General features: G+C 40.1%; 1 protein-coding gene across 1 annotated transcript in view; it reads right to left on the bottom strand.

The window, feature by feature from the left end:
* Positions 1 to 254: 254 nt before the first annotated feature.
* Positions 255 to 13,732, bottom strand: part of OTC (ornithine carbamoyltransferase) — a 36,955-nt gene continuing 23,477 nt past the window's right edge. The window contains exons 7-12 of the mRNA XM_014954048.1: positions 12,505 to 12,658; positions 4,853 to 4,975; positions 4,131 to 4,184; positions 3,870 to 4,019; positions 2,665 to 2,802; positions 255 to 444 (exon numbers count right to left, since the gene is read on the bottom strand). Coding sequence (XP_014809534.1) covers positions 385 to 444; positions 2,665 to 2,802; positions 3,870 to 4,019; positions 4,131 to 4,184; positions 4,853 to 4,975; positions 12,505 to 12,658 — 679 coding nt within the window. The 3' untranslated portion in view covers positions 255 to 384. The remainder of the gene's footprint in view (positions 445 to 2,664; positions 2,803 to 3,869; positions 4,020 to 4,130; positions 4,185 to 4,852; positions 4,976 to 12,504; positions 12,659 to 13,732) is intronic.

Here is a 13,732-nt window from a genome sequence, read left to right as displayed (position 1 = left end):
TTCCCTAACCACACTCCCTGAGATCAGCGATTAAATGGACAGGCTTAGGGAGATATTTATGTCTGTCATATTACGCTATACAAGTTCCAATGCCTAGGATGCTGGTAGAGCCAATCATTAAGGTACAATCTTGGAAAATTTTCCGTGATGCTGACCACTAGAAAGGATAGCCAACATGGAGCATCGAGATGAAAAGCAGCTTTTGCAATGGCATTTATTGTCTTGAATGTTTTCATGGATGTAATGCAATATTACACAGCTAAATATACAGTTTTATTAGAGAATCATTCATTGCCTTGATCTTTTCTGAAGAAGATCTATGTATTTGCAGACCAGAATATTCTGCCGATGAGGAATATTTTTCTCTTGGCAGGAAGCCAAGCATCAAAATGTAGGCTTTTGTAGCTGTGGTGAGTAATCTGTCAGCAGGGAAACCATGACAGCCTAGAGGAGGAAGAGAAGAAAAAAATCCAATCACATTGGAAACAGATACTCCATAAAAATAAATAAGGGGGGAATATTTTCCAGCTCTAAAGTCTTGTGTTGAAAATTATTGCCTGGACAAAAACTGCACACTTAGATTTATTTGCTAGAATTTCTGATGATGAATCAGGAAAGAGCTGAAACTTAGTTAGGATGTTCTGTGTTAGAGCTGATAGGTTTTCTCAGTGCGGACAAAATGCGTTAACGGACAGCCTAGAAGAAATGCAGACAAAGCATTTTTAGCCCACATGCTGAGGCCTTTTGGGTGTGTTATATTGTATCCTCAGCTTCTGCTAGGAGATGCTGTACCTCCGCAAACAGCAGATGGCCTTGCTTGTGGATTTCAGCAGAACTTCCACTAGCACCAGTGGCAGGCATACTGCAATATGGACTTTGAAATTTATCCAGGTTTAGTTGTACTTTCTGTGGTAAAATATGGAAAACCCTCACTGAGGTTAATAGTGGCCCATCTACCCCCTCTGCCCTCCCCTAGTGCTCCAACAAACCTTAGGTATGGCTGTGAAATGAGAGTAATGGGAATAGCAGCTAAATAAAACATGGTGTTGCAGCAGCTCTCCCGTCCTCCCCACACCTGTGTACATCACAAGCCCCACTGAATCATAGAATGACAGCATGGTTTGGGTTGGAAGGGACCTTAAAGATCATCAAGTTCCAACCCCCCTGCCATGGGCAGGGACACCTCCCACTAGAGCAGGTTGCTCAAAGCCCCATCCAGCCTGGCCTTGAGCACCTCCTGGGATGGGGCATCCACAGCTTCTCTGGGCAACTGGTTCCAGTGCCTCACTGGAATGCCTGTTCCAGTGCCCATGCTGGCTTGGTGTTGACAAGGTATCACCTGGTTCACGCTGTTGTGATTTCACAGCAATGTCTGACTGCAAATTGTTATTTTGGCCCAGAACTGGATTTATAAGGTTTCTCACAGTCTTGTTGCCTGTCCTTCCTTCCCCTTCGGCACTGCTCAGTGTGACAGCCAGTCCCAGGCTCACAGCAGGGACTGAATATACAGCTGTGCAGCCCCTCGCTGCTACCCATGTCAGCCCTGTCTGGAACCACAGCTGAGAAAATAATTTATTTTTCAGTTTGCTGTCTGAGTTGAAAGTGGTAGAAAATAATATATAAACAGGACCCACACATTCATTATTTTTATAGCTTGATAAAATACAAATATGACTTTTTTATTACCTCAAAAAAAAAAAAAGTGCAGCTGGAATCCAAATTAAAGGGTTTGTTCTATTTTTAAGAAAATAACATTTAGGGCAACTAGAATTGTTGGGAAATTAAAATAAAAAATATCAGCACTTTTGGGAATTTTAGGGGCAAAATTATGAATTTAACACAAACTTGTTAAGAATTTTGACTGTGTCCAAAATCTGAGGTTTTGGTAAATACAATACTCAACCACTTATTCACCCAGAGCATATCTAAAGTTCATCTGAGAGCTATGATAATGCCATTTCTGGGGTATTTTTCACCTCCAAAAGTTTTCACTAGCTTATGTCAACATGATGGTTAGAAAGCTCAGAATAAATAACAGGCTACTGAGATCTGGCAGCAATTTTCTGAAATTCTAGGAATGCTGAGAGGGGAGTTACAGTTTATGTTAAATGCCAAGTGTCCTCTCATGGTTCCCATGGATCACACAGTACCCACACCATAACTTCTCAGGGTCCTTCAAAGCTCTGCTTTTGCAGCACTTTCTCAGGGAAAGTTCCCGTTGGTGTCAGCGGCAGTTTTTCCTGAGAAAAAAACTGCAGAATCTCTAGCTTTAAGCGTTTGGGTAATTGTAGTTTCAAAGACCAGTCCCTGGGACCTCAGCATTTAACACAATTTAAAATTGAGCCGCTGAGGTAATCTTTAAACTCAGTGATTTAAATATAAAAAAATGACCGTTCAAACTATAGATTTCACTTAGTGGTATAAACTGGGTCTAGCAACAGCAGATTATCATCAAAATAGGTCACATTTGCATCTGGAAGCATTTGTACTACATATATGTTACCTATAGTCAAAATTGTGATGTGCTGTGGGGTGCTTTTGAAACACAGGTATTAGCATTTACTACTTATTGAGGAACCAAGCTGAACATAAGCTTGTAGTGTAAGGCAGAACACAAGCCAACCCTAACCTCTAACTACTGTTATCTTTTTTTTTTTTTTTTACCATAATTGTCCATTTTCTGTTTTCAGCCTCCTGGAAAACCAATGACCGTGGAGAATAAAATACTTCATCATCAACTTCTTCGGGCTTTCTGGGTAGACAATGTAAAAAAGTCCAGTTGGAAGCAGCAGATTTTGCAGTCTGTAAATCAAAAAGCATATAAAAATAAAGAACTATGTGAGGACATTAGTAAAATCTTAACTAGTAAAAAGGTTAACAAATTTTATATTAGCTCCCACTCTAGTTATTTGAATGATGAACTAAGAATTCCACTGACTTCAAAAGAATTCTTCATCTGTGAATAAGATGGGAATATCCCCATTTAAGTCAGTAAGAGTTCAGTGCTGACTTCCTGAAAGTCAAATATTTAGTCCTATTTCTCTGGCTTTAGTAAGGGAGTAAAAACTCCAGTGAACTAGTGGATCAATAAAGTGCAATCTCGATTTGAATGCCATATAGTAATATAATACTATCGATAATTGCAACAAGAACTTACTAAAGCATGATTTAAAAGGCTATAATTTTTTTTCTTTTGATATTGTCACTCATAATATATTGACCTAATACCTATGAACAATGAATTAAAGCATTTTAGGCCAGTCCAGGGACAAACCCATCAATAGTATTTTGTGAATTTATGTTAAAATACAGTCAATTAAAACAGTAATTCCATCAGCAAGGAAAATGTCCGTTTCATCTTGGACAATCAAAGAGTTTATGACTTTATGTTTGCTGTAACAGATTTTGTGCTGATAAGCATTTTAACTAGATGATTTCAAAGAAATATATTTAATGCTTTATTTGTTGACAGATATAAACAAAATTGCCCCAAATGCTGCCCAGACATTTAAGAGTTAATCTGTGAGCTGCTCATCCTAAATAAAATGTAGGGGATCATTTGCAGTAGCAAAGAGGAAATGAAAAGTTAGAAATAGTTTTTAGGTCATAAAGAAGTAAAGGGTTAGCTCTCCTGCATATGTTCTGGAGTTAGATCTCATTGGAAAGCTCTGAAAGAGGCCAAGCCATGTGAAGTGTATAAGATAACTCAAATTTTGTTATCTTTGTGAGATTTTCAAGCAGGAGAGAAGTTCGCATGTGGTTGTTCCATGGCCCCACTCAAAAAAATACCAAACCTGTGCTTTGCTGATGTTTACTATTATAAATGCAAATTGTAAAAGCATCAACGAAATCTAAATTTCAATTTGTACCTGCATTGTAATCTGATAACCTTGAAATGCCTTTAGTCTCTCTTTCTTTTCCTCTTCTTGTCCCATACTTATCCATGTATCTGTAATTAAGACATTGGCACCGTCTGCAGCTTCCAAAGGATCTGTTGTGAGAAGTAACTTGGTACCATACTAATGGAAATAAAATAAGGAAGATTAGCAGGGCAAGGAATTTCAATTTCATTTGTAATAAAAATAAACTCTATTCAAAGTATTCTACTAGGCTATTTTTTAGGCTCCTACCTCATTGGAGTACTGTTCTGATATTTTAGTTATTCTGAGGTCTGGTTCAAAGCCCTGCCAAAAGAGATGATAGGTAACATGTCATGGAACATATATAAGATCTTTACTGATTATTAACACTGATTATAAAAATACTGATTGAATCAATTGCTATGCATATGTAAAACTTGAGGGAATTAGGTTGATTTTCCTGAAAGTTTATTTGGGAGATAAACTGGTGGAAAGTGTTCTGGCAAGGTAAGGAAAATGAATTTCAAAAGTTACAGAATGACATGCCTATCCATCATTTAATGTTTTGTTCCAAACTGACTCTTTGTTTTATATTTTGAATTGTATTACAATGCAGTATCTTGAAAAGCTGCATCACCAAACTGAACCTAACAAGATGCAACACTTCCACCAATCTGAAACAACTTTCACATTTCTTTTGAGGGGAGAGGGCATTGGATGACTTTGTCACACTTTCTCAAATGGAACTATCATCCTCTGTGATTTATACTGCAGTCACGAAGTTGTCTCAGCTCATCTGAATTTGAAGTCAGTAGAATTACTCCTGCTTTGCATCAAAACAACTGAATGAGGATTCTGAACCTTGGTTCTGAAAGCTGGTCCTCAAGATATGTGCAGGCACCACTAGCTGAGGCCCCTGGGAAGTTTCCAAGTGGCTGAGACAAGAACAAACAAAGTCTGCCTTCCTTACTGCACGTGTGTGGCTTTCCTACCTTGGGAGTCGCGATACGCAGATGCATTCCCAGCTTTGCAGCACTTGTCATGATGGAGTGGAGGACGTTGTTTCCGTCCCCGATCCAGGTGATAGTGAGACCATTCAGCCCACCATAGTGTTCCTGCCAAATTAATCAGACAGCCCTGGGGTTATGTTCCAGGCGAGCTGAGCGAGCTGAGGGAGGGATTGATCAGACAGGTCTGGTGCAAGGAACGCTAGCTACCTTCAAATGCTAGCTGCATGGAACCATACCTGTATATGTAACTCACTGCAGCTACAGAATGGTCAGGGAGAGAAAGCCACCTGTGTCTTACACAAAGACCCACAGAACCAAGCACACAGCACCAAAGCTGCACAGCCATGGGTTGGTGCTCATAAATATCAGCAAACGGCCATGGGTTGGTGCTCATAAATATCAGCAAATGGCAGAAATTCTTAATTTAGAGGCAGTCCTAATGCCTAGGATAGCACTCCTTCCAGCTTTCCCCCAGATTGTGACAATATCCCTATTCAGGTTTGCTCTGACTTGGTTGTCTCCATACAATGTTCCCTGTGGCCATGGCAGTGGCCATATCCTTAGAGTGCATTTTAACCGTCACAGCTGTACTGGACAGCAAAGAGCAGTGACTTGGTTGTCTCCATACAATGTTCCCTGCGGCCATGGCAGGGGCCATATCCTTAGAGTGCATTTTAACCATCACAGCTGTACTGGACAGCAAAGAGCAATACTTTGAAAGCAGCTGTGCCAGTCATGGCCTGTGGGGTTTGCTCTCTGTTGCACAGCAAAAGAGTGCAATGATTTTTCTAAAGTGTGGATTACCTGAACTTGAAACAGCATTACAGCATGAACTGTAGCTCTGCCTGATAGCACTTACAGCCTGTACACGTGCAGCTACTCTGGCCCTCAACCATCAACAGATAAGGCCCAAGGAGGGACAAGAGCAACAGGAGTTTCGTATTTACAGAGTAGGACAATTTGAGGCCCTTGTTTTAAATATGTATGTTTTCAGGTACTTAAGTTGATACCAGGAAGTTTGTAAAGATATAAACAAATACTTCTATGTGCCTGCTCTGTTCAACTCCAGCTCATGATGCAAAAGACCAAAGACATGACGGAGAGCCTTTTATTCTTAGTTCAAAACTGGGCCATGCTACAATTGCGTTGTAGTAGCTGGAAGCCAGACAGTGTTTCAACACTTTGTGTGACACGATTCAATGCTTGTCAGGGAGGATAAACATCCACATTGTAGAGCTGTACTAACTGGCAACCTTGCAGGCAGTTGCAGCAAAGATGCCAAAAGAGTAAATAGGAAAAGGGCTGGGACTACCCCCTCCTCTCCTGGCAGCAGCTTCTCCCAAACAAATAGTTGTGAAGTTTTTCCAGAACAAAGTTATTGGCATTTCTGCCAGTGACCACAATTTTGAGTTAAAAATAGTAGCACTTGAAATCTTGAATGACATTAAAACGCTGTTGAAATCTAAACCTAATAGAGTCCTAGGCTGCCTACAGTTTAAGGGCTAAAACTATTGTGTTGTAAAAGTATTGCTTTTTCCATTGAAGTTTGTTAGCAGCAGGCTCATTGGCAGAGGTTTGATGCAAGGGTATTTACAGGACAGCAAATCAGGACTTTGTGGACATGGAAGTAATTTCAGTGTAACAGCTCTGCAGGTATCTAAGGGCCTTTCAAAGTCCTTCCCATACCTCCTAGCAATGGTTCCCCTAGGAGAAGGCCAAACTAAAGCATTTATTTAAGGGGTTGTTTCCAGCCAGGGATTAGTGATAGCTGAGTCGTGGACCTGCAGCCAGGAGCAAATTAGACAACCCTGAGTTCTTTTGATCTTACCATTTAAAAATAGACATTGTAGCCTGTAATGCTCAAAGCACTGACTAGTGAGTCACAAATATACTATGTTAAATAACTTCCATCTTATTACCAGCTGCTACTCTGCATTAAAAGAAGCACAGTGCATAGTAAATACTTTTCTCTGTTTTCCCAAGCCACTAGCTGTTACAGGTAAAATGTGAAGTACTGGAGATGTCCGTGTAATGACCCTCAATATGCACTGCAAATTGCAAAGCTGCATCTGCAGTAACTGCTATATAGAGTGAGCACAGCTGAGCTAATTTTAATGAAGATGTTTAGCTAATGGGAGAAGTCGTAGACAAGGCAGAGTCATGCTGTGTGTGTGCTAGTGGAGTCTATTTTATAACCTGTGCTAAGCTTTATGCTGCCACTGGTAGACTGCTGCTGTTAACTCAAACATCTTCACCTAAAGCCAGCTCACTACAACTGTGGCTGTACTGCTTATAGGCATACGTCCTCAGCTTCCAGGAGACATGACATGATTGTGTTGGTCGGAACCAGAAAGCTTTGAGGCAATATGAAAGCTACTGTATATGAGACATACATATTTTTTTTCCCCATTTTATAGTATATACTTATACAACTGCACAAAAAAAGTCCTGCTAAAAGTGTTTTGCCATGACGGTAACACTCTAGGTTTAACCAGAACCTTTACAATACATGCCGATCACCTGAGCCTTTGAAGATATTTTTCTCCTTACGTATCTCCCCAGCTTCTCCAAACTCTGTGATACTCGCGTAGGCTTTTTGCCTCCTTGGGTGTTCTGCAGTTTCTCTTCACATTTAGAACCCGACTTCAAAATATTTATATTCCTCGTAAAGCTATTCAGAAAATAACATATTTAGAAAATCTAGAGCCCTTCTCCCTTATGAACACCTCTTTGGCAAACTAGTGATTGCGGATGTAGTGTCACAAAACTTGGCTTTGCTATTGTCATGAAAAATCCCTGATAAATTATTAATGTCAATTACACAGTCAACTTTCTCATCCCCACGCTGCTTTTACAATATTTCCTTCTGTTCTTATCCATAGTTGCAGTGTATTAGTGTATCAAACCCTGGGAAAAAAATAAGCATGCACAGTGATTTAGCACTGTTGTATGTTTAGAGAAGACTGGTTTAACTAATTAGGGACATTCATGTCTGCCGCTGACCAGACTTGCTTCCAGCTAGGCTGAAAACCTGACACCACTATAGATTACTTCTGAAATGTTTGACCACAACAATTATAACAGCCCTCAAGGAAAACAAGCTTTTGAATAATGAATCAATAGTCTGTCAAAAATTAAAATGGAAAGCAGAGGACTAGTCAAAGCTTTAGCCCTTTGGCAGACAGTGCAATCCAGTAAATGAGAAACTGGGCAAACCTGTATCTACTGGCTTTCAAACTGAGCTGAAGGCAGATGCTGGGCCAGTTATCTTTCCTCTACCACATCGGTTTTGTGTCATGGTTATTGAAACAGTATATTCTAGAGGCTCAGTCCAGATCTTAGTTGGGATTTCTAATTGTTAGAATTATGATGAGGAGGATAATAGTGAGGAATTTGAAGACTATAATAATTTGAGCTCGTTGGGTCACATGTAAAGAAGTCGAGAATATATGGCAGCCCTCTTCAAGCTGGGCCACACAGTAATTTGTTACAGTATTTGAAAAGGAATCACTGATGTATTTCTTAATGCCAACCATTTCTTTCTGTAAAAGAAATTTCCCTCAGACTAGTGACATAAAAAGCTAGTGGCATATGGATCCACTCTAATTACCAGTTTGGCCATCCTGCAGTCAGCTACAAGTTAGCTGATTTGGTCAGTGACATTAATACCAATTGAAATAATGTCAATACTTGACTTGTCCCCAGAATACAAATTGTGTGATGCTGCCTTCCAGCCAAGTTTTGCAGGGCAGAAGTTGTGAGCCAGGAGACCGAGAGGGACAGGGTCGACTCAGCATGTGGCTGTTACATGCCTTCAGCACAGACAGAGAAGTAAAGTGGCTCTGCATGTGCACAGTATCAGCACACAAACTCATAGGTTTTAAAGACCAAATCCCCAAACCCTCAAAATCAGTTTGCATAATGTTTACAGCTATTTCTAGTGGGTTATAACTCAAAAGCAAACGCAGCTCATCCCAACTTTTAAGAAAGAAGGTAAAATGTATGCTAAGAAAAACATCATTCTTGGCATAATAGGGGGCATTAGTCCTGACCACAGGTTTGAAGTGCAGAGCCAGTTCAGACATCAAACATATGAGGGGCACCAAGTTTCTCCTGAAGAAGGCACTGGGCAAGAGGATGTTGAACCTGAAGATTCTTACTCCAGTATTCATGACAGGAGCACACTTTGTGATCTGACAAGAACAGCCTGGGTACAGAACAAGAACTGACAGTCCTGAAAATAAACCAGCCACATTGTTTAGGGAATGCAACAGACTGTACTAAAATAGCCACACTAAAATGCACCTGTGAAAAGGGAATCAGAAGCCATAAGCAAGAAGACAGTCTGAAAAAATAAACCAGGAAATTAGGAAGTTTCAGACCGATGAGAAAGTTTCAAGAAGGCATATCACAAAATGAATAGGATTTAGAAAATGGAAGAATAAAAATGTGCTAAGCGTGATGAGAGCCAGAGTGCTCCACTGGCAAATGCAGAAGGGGAAAAAAGAAGAGGGAAAAAAAAAAAAAGTACATTTTGGGTATGTAATGACAGCGGGGAGGAGCAGATCCAGGCAGAAATATTTGCAGAGATAAGGAAGAGACATTTTTAAAGATAAATAAGCTGCACAAAATCTGTAGTTACATTTAAATATAAGGCTAGCAGCGTGTGCCACTATTGTAGTTTGCATGTATGTATAAATCAAATTGCCTTTGTACTGCAGGAAAGTAGTCCAAATCTTATATATGAATTTTCAGCTTATTCAAAGAATCAGTGATACTATTCAACATCCCTATATTAATCTTTTTGCAGGCAGTACTTGGATAACATCTTTTTATCCTGCCAAAAATCCCACAAGAAGTTTGATTGTGGTAAGTAACAACTAGACCCTGTGGCTCACACTTTGTCAAGCGTTAATCCTACTTCTGTGACCTGGCAAAGTTCATTAGATGATTAAAGTGCCATTTTATTGCATGCAACTGGCTGTAAAACCGGTCTTCTCCACCTCAGTGTACAGTGCAGAGAGGAAAAAATGGCAACAGCCAGGCAGGTCAGAAAGGGAAAGAGCAGGCAGTGCCAAGACCCACAGCGCTGCCAAGAGCTCCTCCCTGCCTGCTCTTCCCTCCTGGGTAAAAAAAGCAAGAATGGAAAGTGGGTCAGAAACCAGTGGTGCAGCATGCCCTTGGTAAAGTGGGGCGGGCGCCCAGCTGCCTTCCAAAGACCTCCTGACAAACTCTGGGCTAAGGAACACGCTGGAAGAGGAGAGAAGGGCACAGTTGGAGGAAACAGTGCTCTGCTTATCAGGCTTACTGGGAAAGTGCTGCAAGTTTTAAAAAGCTTCCATGGCTGTGCAAAAGCTGAGCCACTCCGTGAGATCTCTGGAAGTGCTCACTTTGTCACAGTACCTCTGTACATCAAATGTTTCTTTTGTTTGAGCTCCAGCTGTTATGGCCCTGTTTCCTCATCGTGCAAAATGGGCAGTGACACTGTTTCCAAAGATGTCCTCCCCAGTACTTGAGGCAACAAAGACACCCTCCTGCTGTTGCTCCTGCCCTAGGTATTCAAACCAAGGAAAAGTCCAGACTGTGGGCTTATGTTCACCTGGAGCTTCTACCATGGCTGCCCTATACAAGGACACAATGGAAGAGGAGCAGAGTATGATCGACAGGGAATGTAGTCGTTCTGCTGATCTCTATAGGTTTCCCCTTAAGATCAGTAGAGAAAGAGATGCATCTCTAGAGGGTGATTGAGATACTCAGTGGACTCTCTTAATTGACTGGAGATGGAGTACAGGGCAACAGCGCTCTGAACTTTGGTGCCATAGTCAGAGTCCTGGATAAAAACAGGTTTAGGGGCAGAGAAATCAAAAGTTGTGTAGACTATGAGACAGATTATTCCTGAAGCCTGTTATTCACGATTCACATATTCACAAAATTCACATTTTATCAAATGCTAATAACTACGGTGTTTGCAGGACAGACCCTCCTACAAAACACAACCATAAGACTCTGCGTCCAGTTCTGGGATCCCCAGTTCAAGAGAGACAGGGAACTACTGGAGAGAGTCCAGAATAGGGCAACAAAGAGGATTAAGGGATTGGGGCACCTCCCTTATGAGGAAAGGCTGAGAGAGCCTGGAGAAGAGACGGAGCCAGACTCTTTTCAGTGGTTTCCAGCAATAGGATGAGGGGCAGTGGGCACAAGCTGGAACATAGGAAGTTCCATTCAAATATGAGAAAAAACTTCTTTAGGGTGAGGGTGACAGAGCCCTGGAACAGGCTGCCCAGGGAGGTCGTGGAGCCCCCTTCTCTGGAGATTTTCAAGACCTGCCTGGATGCAGTCCTGAGTGATGTGCTCTGGGCAACCCTGCTTCAGCAGGCAAGTTGGATTAGATGATCTCTAGAGGTCCCTTCCAACTCTGACAATTCCATGATTCCGTGATTCCATGACTCATCTGGTTTACAGTTGCACACAATATTTAAATGAAATCATGACATTTAGTGATCGATGACATTCTCATTACAGGTTACTGTCTTACATAATTTGAACAGTTCATTCAGGCTGGCTCAATGTGATCTCACAGATGTATCTTATGCTGAGGTATGTGAACCATTTTAGTCTCAAGTTCACCAATTTTTGCTGGTCTTTTCACTTTCGGTATTGAAAATTTTATGAAAAATACTAATCAAAGTAAGGAAAAAGTAATTTTCAATAAACATATAAGTCTTCCTGTATTTACAGTTTAAGGAATGAATAATTTAATATTACTCTCACTAGATCTTTCCCACATACTGAATGCCCCATAGCAAAGTCTTCAACAGCTGTGAAACACAGCTGAATGAATCAGGAAATTATTCTGCTCTCCCTTTTTCAAACAGTGTGAATTTTATTCATTCAGAAAGTAAACAAGGTCAGAGGAGTTCATCATAGTTGTCAACCAGCACTGCAGTATAATAACCTTTTTTATAAGCCAATTTCTCAATTGATTGTAAAACAGCATAGTCCTTCTGTTCACAGATAAACATCTGGTATTCTATGTGTAAAACATCCTGCTGTCAAATCAACTATTTTATTATATTAAACTACACAATATAATCTTTTTTAACTATTCTTTGATGTGAGCAAAGTTTAAATAGGTTTAAGCATCTGAACACTAGGCGTTTGCACTGGTGGCATTAACTGGCTTTTCAAAACAAATTTGTTTGACCAACTTCCTAATATATGGGTAATGATTCCTTTTAAACTGTTCATTGGTTAGGGAGGAATCAAGAGTGAACTACTGAGTTTTTTTAAGTTAATGGAAAAACCTTCACTGGCTTTGGCTGAGCCAACATCTCACCTTTATCTTAGTATGTACGGCCCCCTGCACATTTTTTGAACTGCAGCCTAATTCCAATGAAGTACTTAATTTTATGCTTAACTTCAGTCCCAATAAAACTGATAGGACTAGGTAATTGTTTTAAATTAAACAGGTCCTTAATTATATTGCTGGATGAAGATCTCTTTAAATAACAAGTGTCATATAATTACCACTTAGGAAAACCTAGGAATAAATTATTTTGAACCTGACTTCCCAAATACTTACCAAGACTTAGCGGAAAAAAGAAAAAGTTATTAAATGGGGATTATATTGTTACCTGAAGAGTTAGATAATCAGCTAAAATCTGGAGAGGATGATATAAATCGGACAATCCATTGATTATTGGTATCGTGGCTTCTTTCGTCATTAGGTCCAGGTCGTTGTGCTTATAAACTCGAGCCAAGATTGCATTTGTCATCCTGGACAGCACTCTAGAGGATGGCAGGAAAGACCCAAGTCAAACATAATAAATATATCCCTGTTGCACTCTTCAGTGTGCAGCACATAAATATTAATGAGAATTGGTAATGAATCAATTTTTTTCAGCTATCTGAATAATTTATCGTGCCTCCATAGCACACTTAAATGAAGACATTTAACAAGCTGCTAATAAGTAAGCAGCTTTACTTATTAACAAACTACAGTAAGTAAATGAAAACGGCTGCTGTATTTTATGGGTTTTTTTCTCTAGCGTTTGATTGTAGCTATAGATGTAACATCAATAAAGGTTAAGGTATCTGAACTAAGATAAGAGATTGCATGACTGTAACATCTGAAGAATTGGATAACTAGAGAAAAGGTAAGGTATAAGATTTCTCAAGTCTTTTAGCAAAGAACAAATGTAACATTGACTGTATATTACAGTGTCTCTGTATGGTAGCCTGACCTTTGTGAGGATGAGGAATACAGATCTGTCTTAGAGTACCACAATTATTTACTGACCTTAATGAACACAGAAACAGGAGGCCAACAGCACCAGCCTGCTCTTTCTCCTATGTACACACCTGCGTATTGACCCACGTGGTATAAGCGTTAAAGTAATGCCCAAATTTGAAATTTGATATACAGATAGGGGCACGCAGGAGTCACTGTGCCACTCCGGCTTTAACCTCATTTGCCCAAGTGTGAAAGACTCAGAGATTAGCGTAGTGGATTAGCATAGTATACCCAGTATGCTCTGAATTCTTTAGATAAATTAAATATGGATTGGAGCTCTACTTTTCTGTGCTTTAATCAAGCCCTGAAGCCTGACTTTGAAGTAGCATTTTGTGTGTTATCGCTAATAGGACCTTAAAACAAAACAAGGATGAGACTGAATAGAAGAGTATGAAAAATCCTTGCAGTATCTATCTTCCTGATGAGCTATGAAGAGTTCTGGTATGTCCTCTTGTGGAAATACAGCTGTTAATGCCATGGCCTTTACACAGACAAATCTCTCCATGAAGTCAGTAACAAATATTTTCTACTGACACCAGACATTCCTCACACAAGCAAAACTCTTATAA

The sequence above is a fragment of the Calidris pugnax genome, unplaced genomic scaffold, assembly GCF_001431845.1.
Source record: "Calidris pugnax isolate Ruff unplaced genomic scaffold, ASM143184v1 scaffold246, whole genome shotgun sequence".
Taxonomy (NCBI): Eukaryota; Metazoa; Chordata; class Aves; order Charadriiformes; family Scolopacidae; genus Calidris; species Calidris pugnax.
The sequence above is the reverse complement of the archived record's forward strand: the minus strand, read 5'-3'. Positions and strand labels throughout refer to the sequence as shown.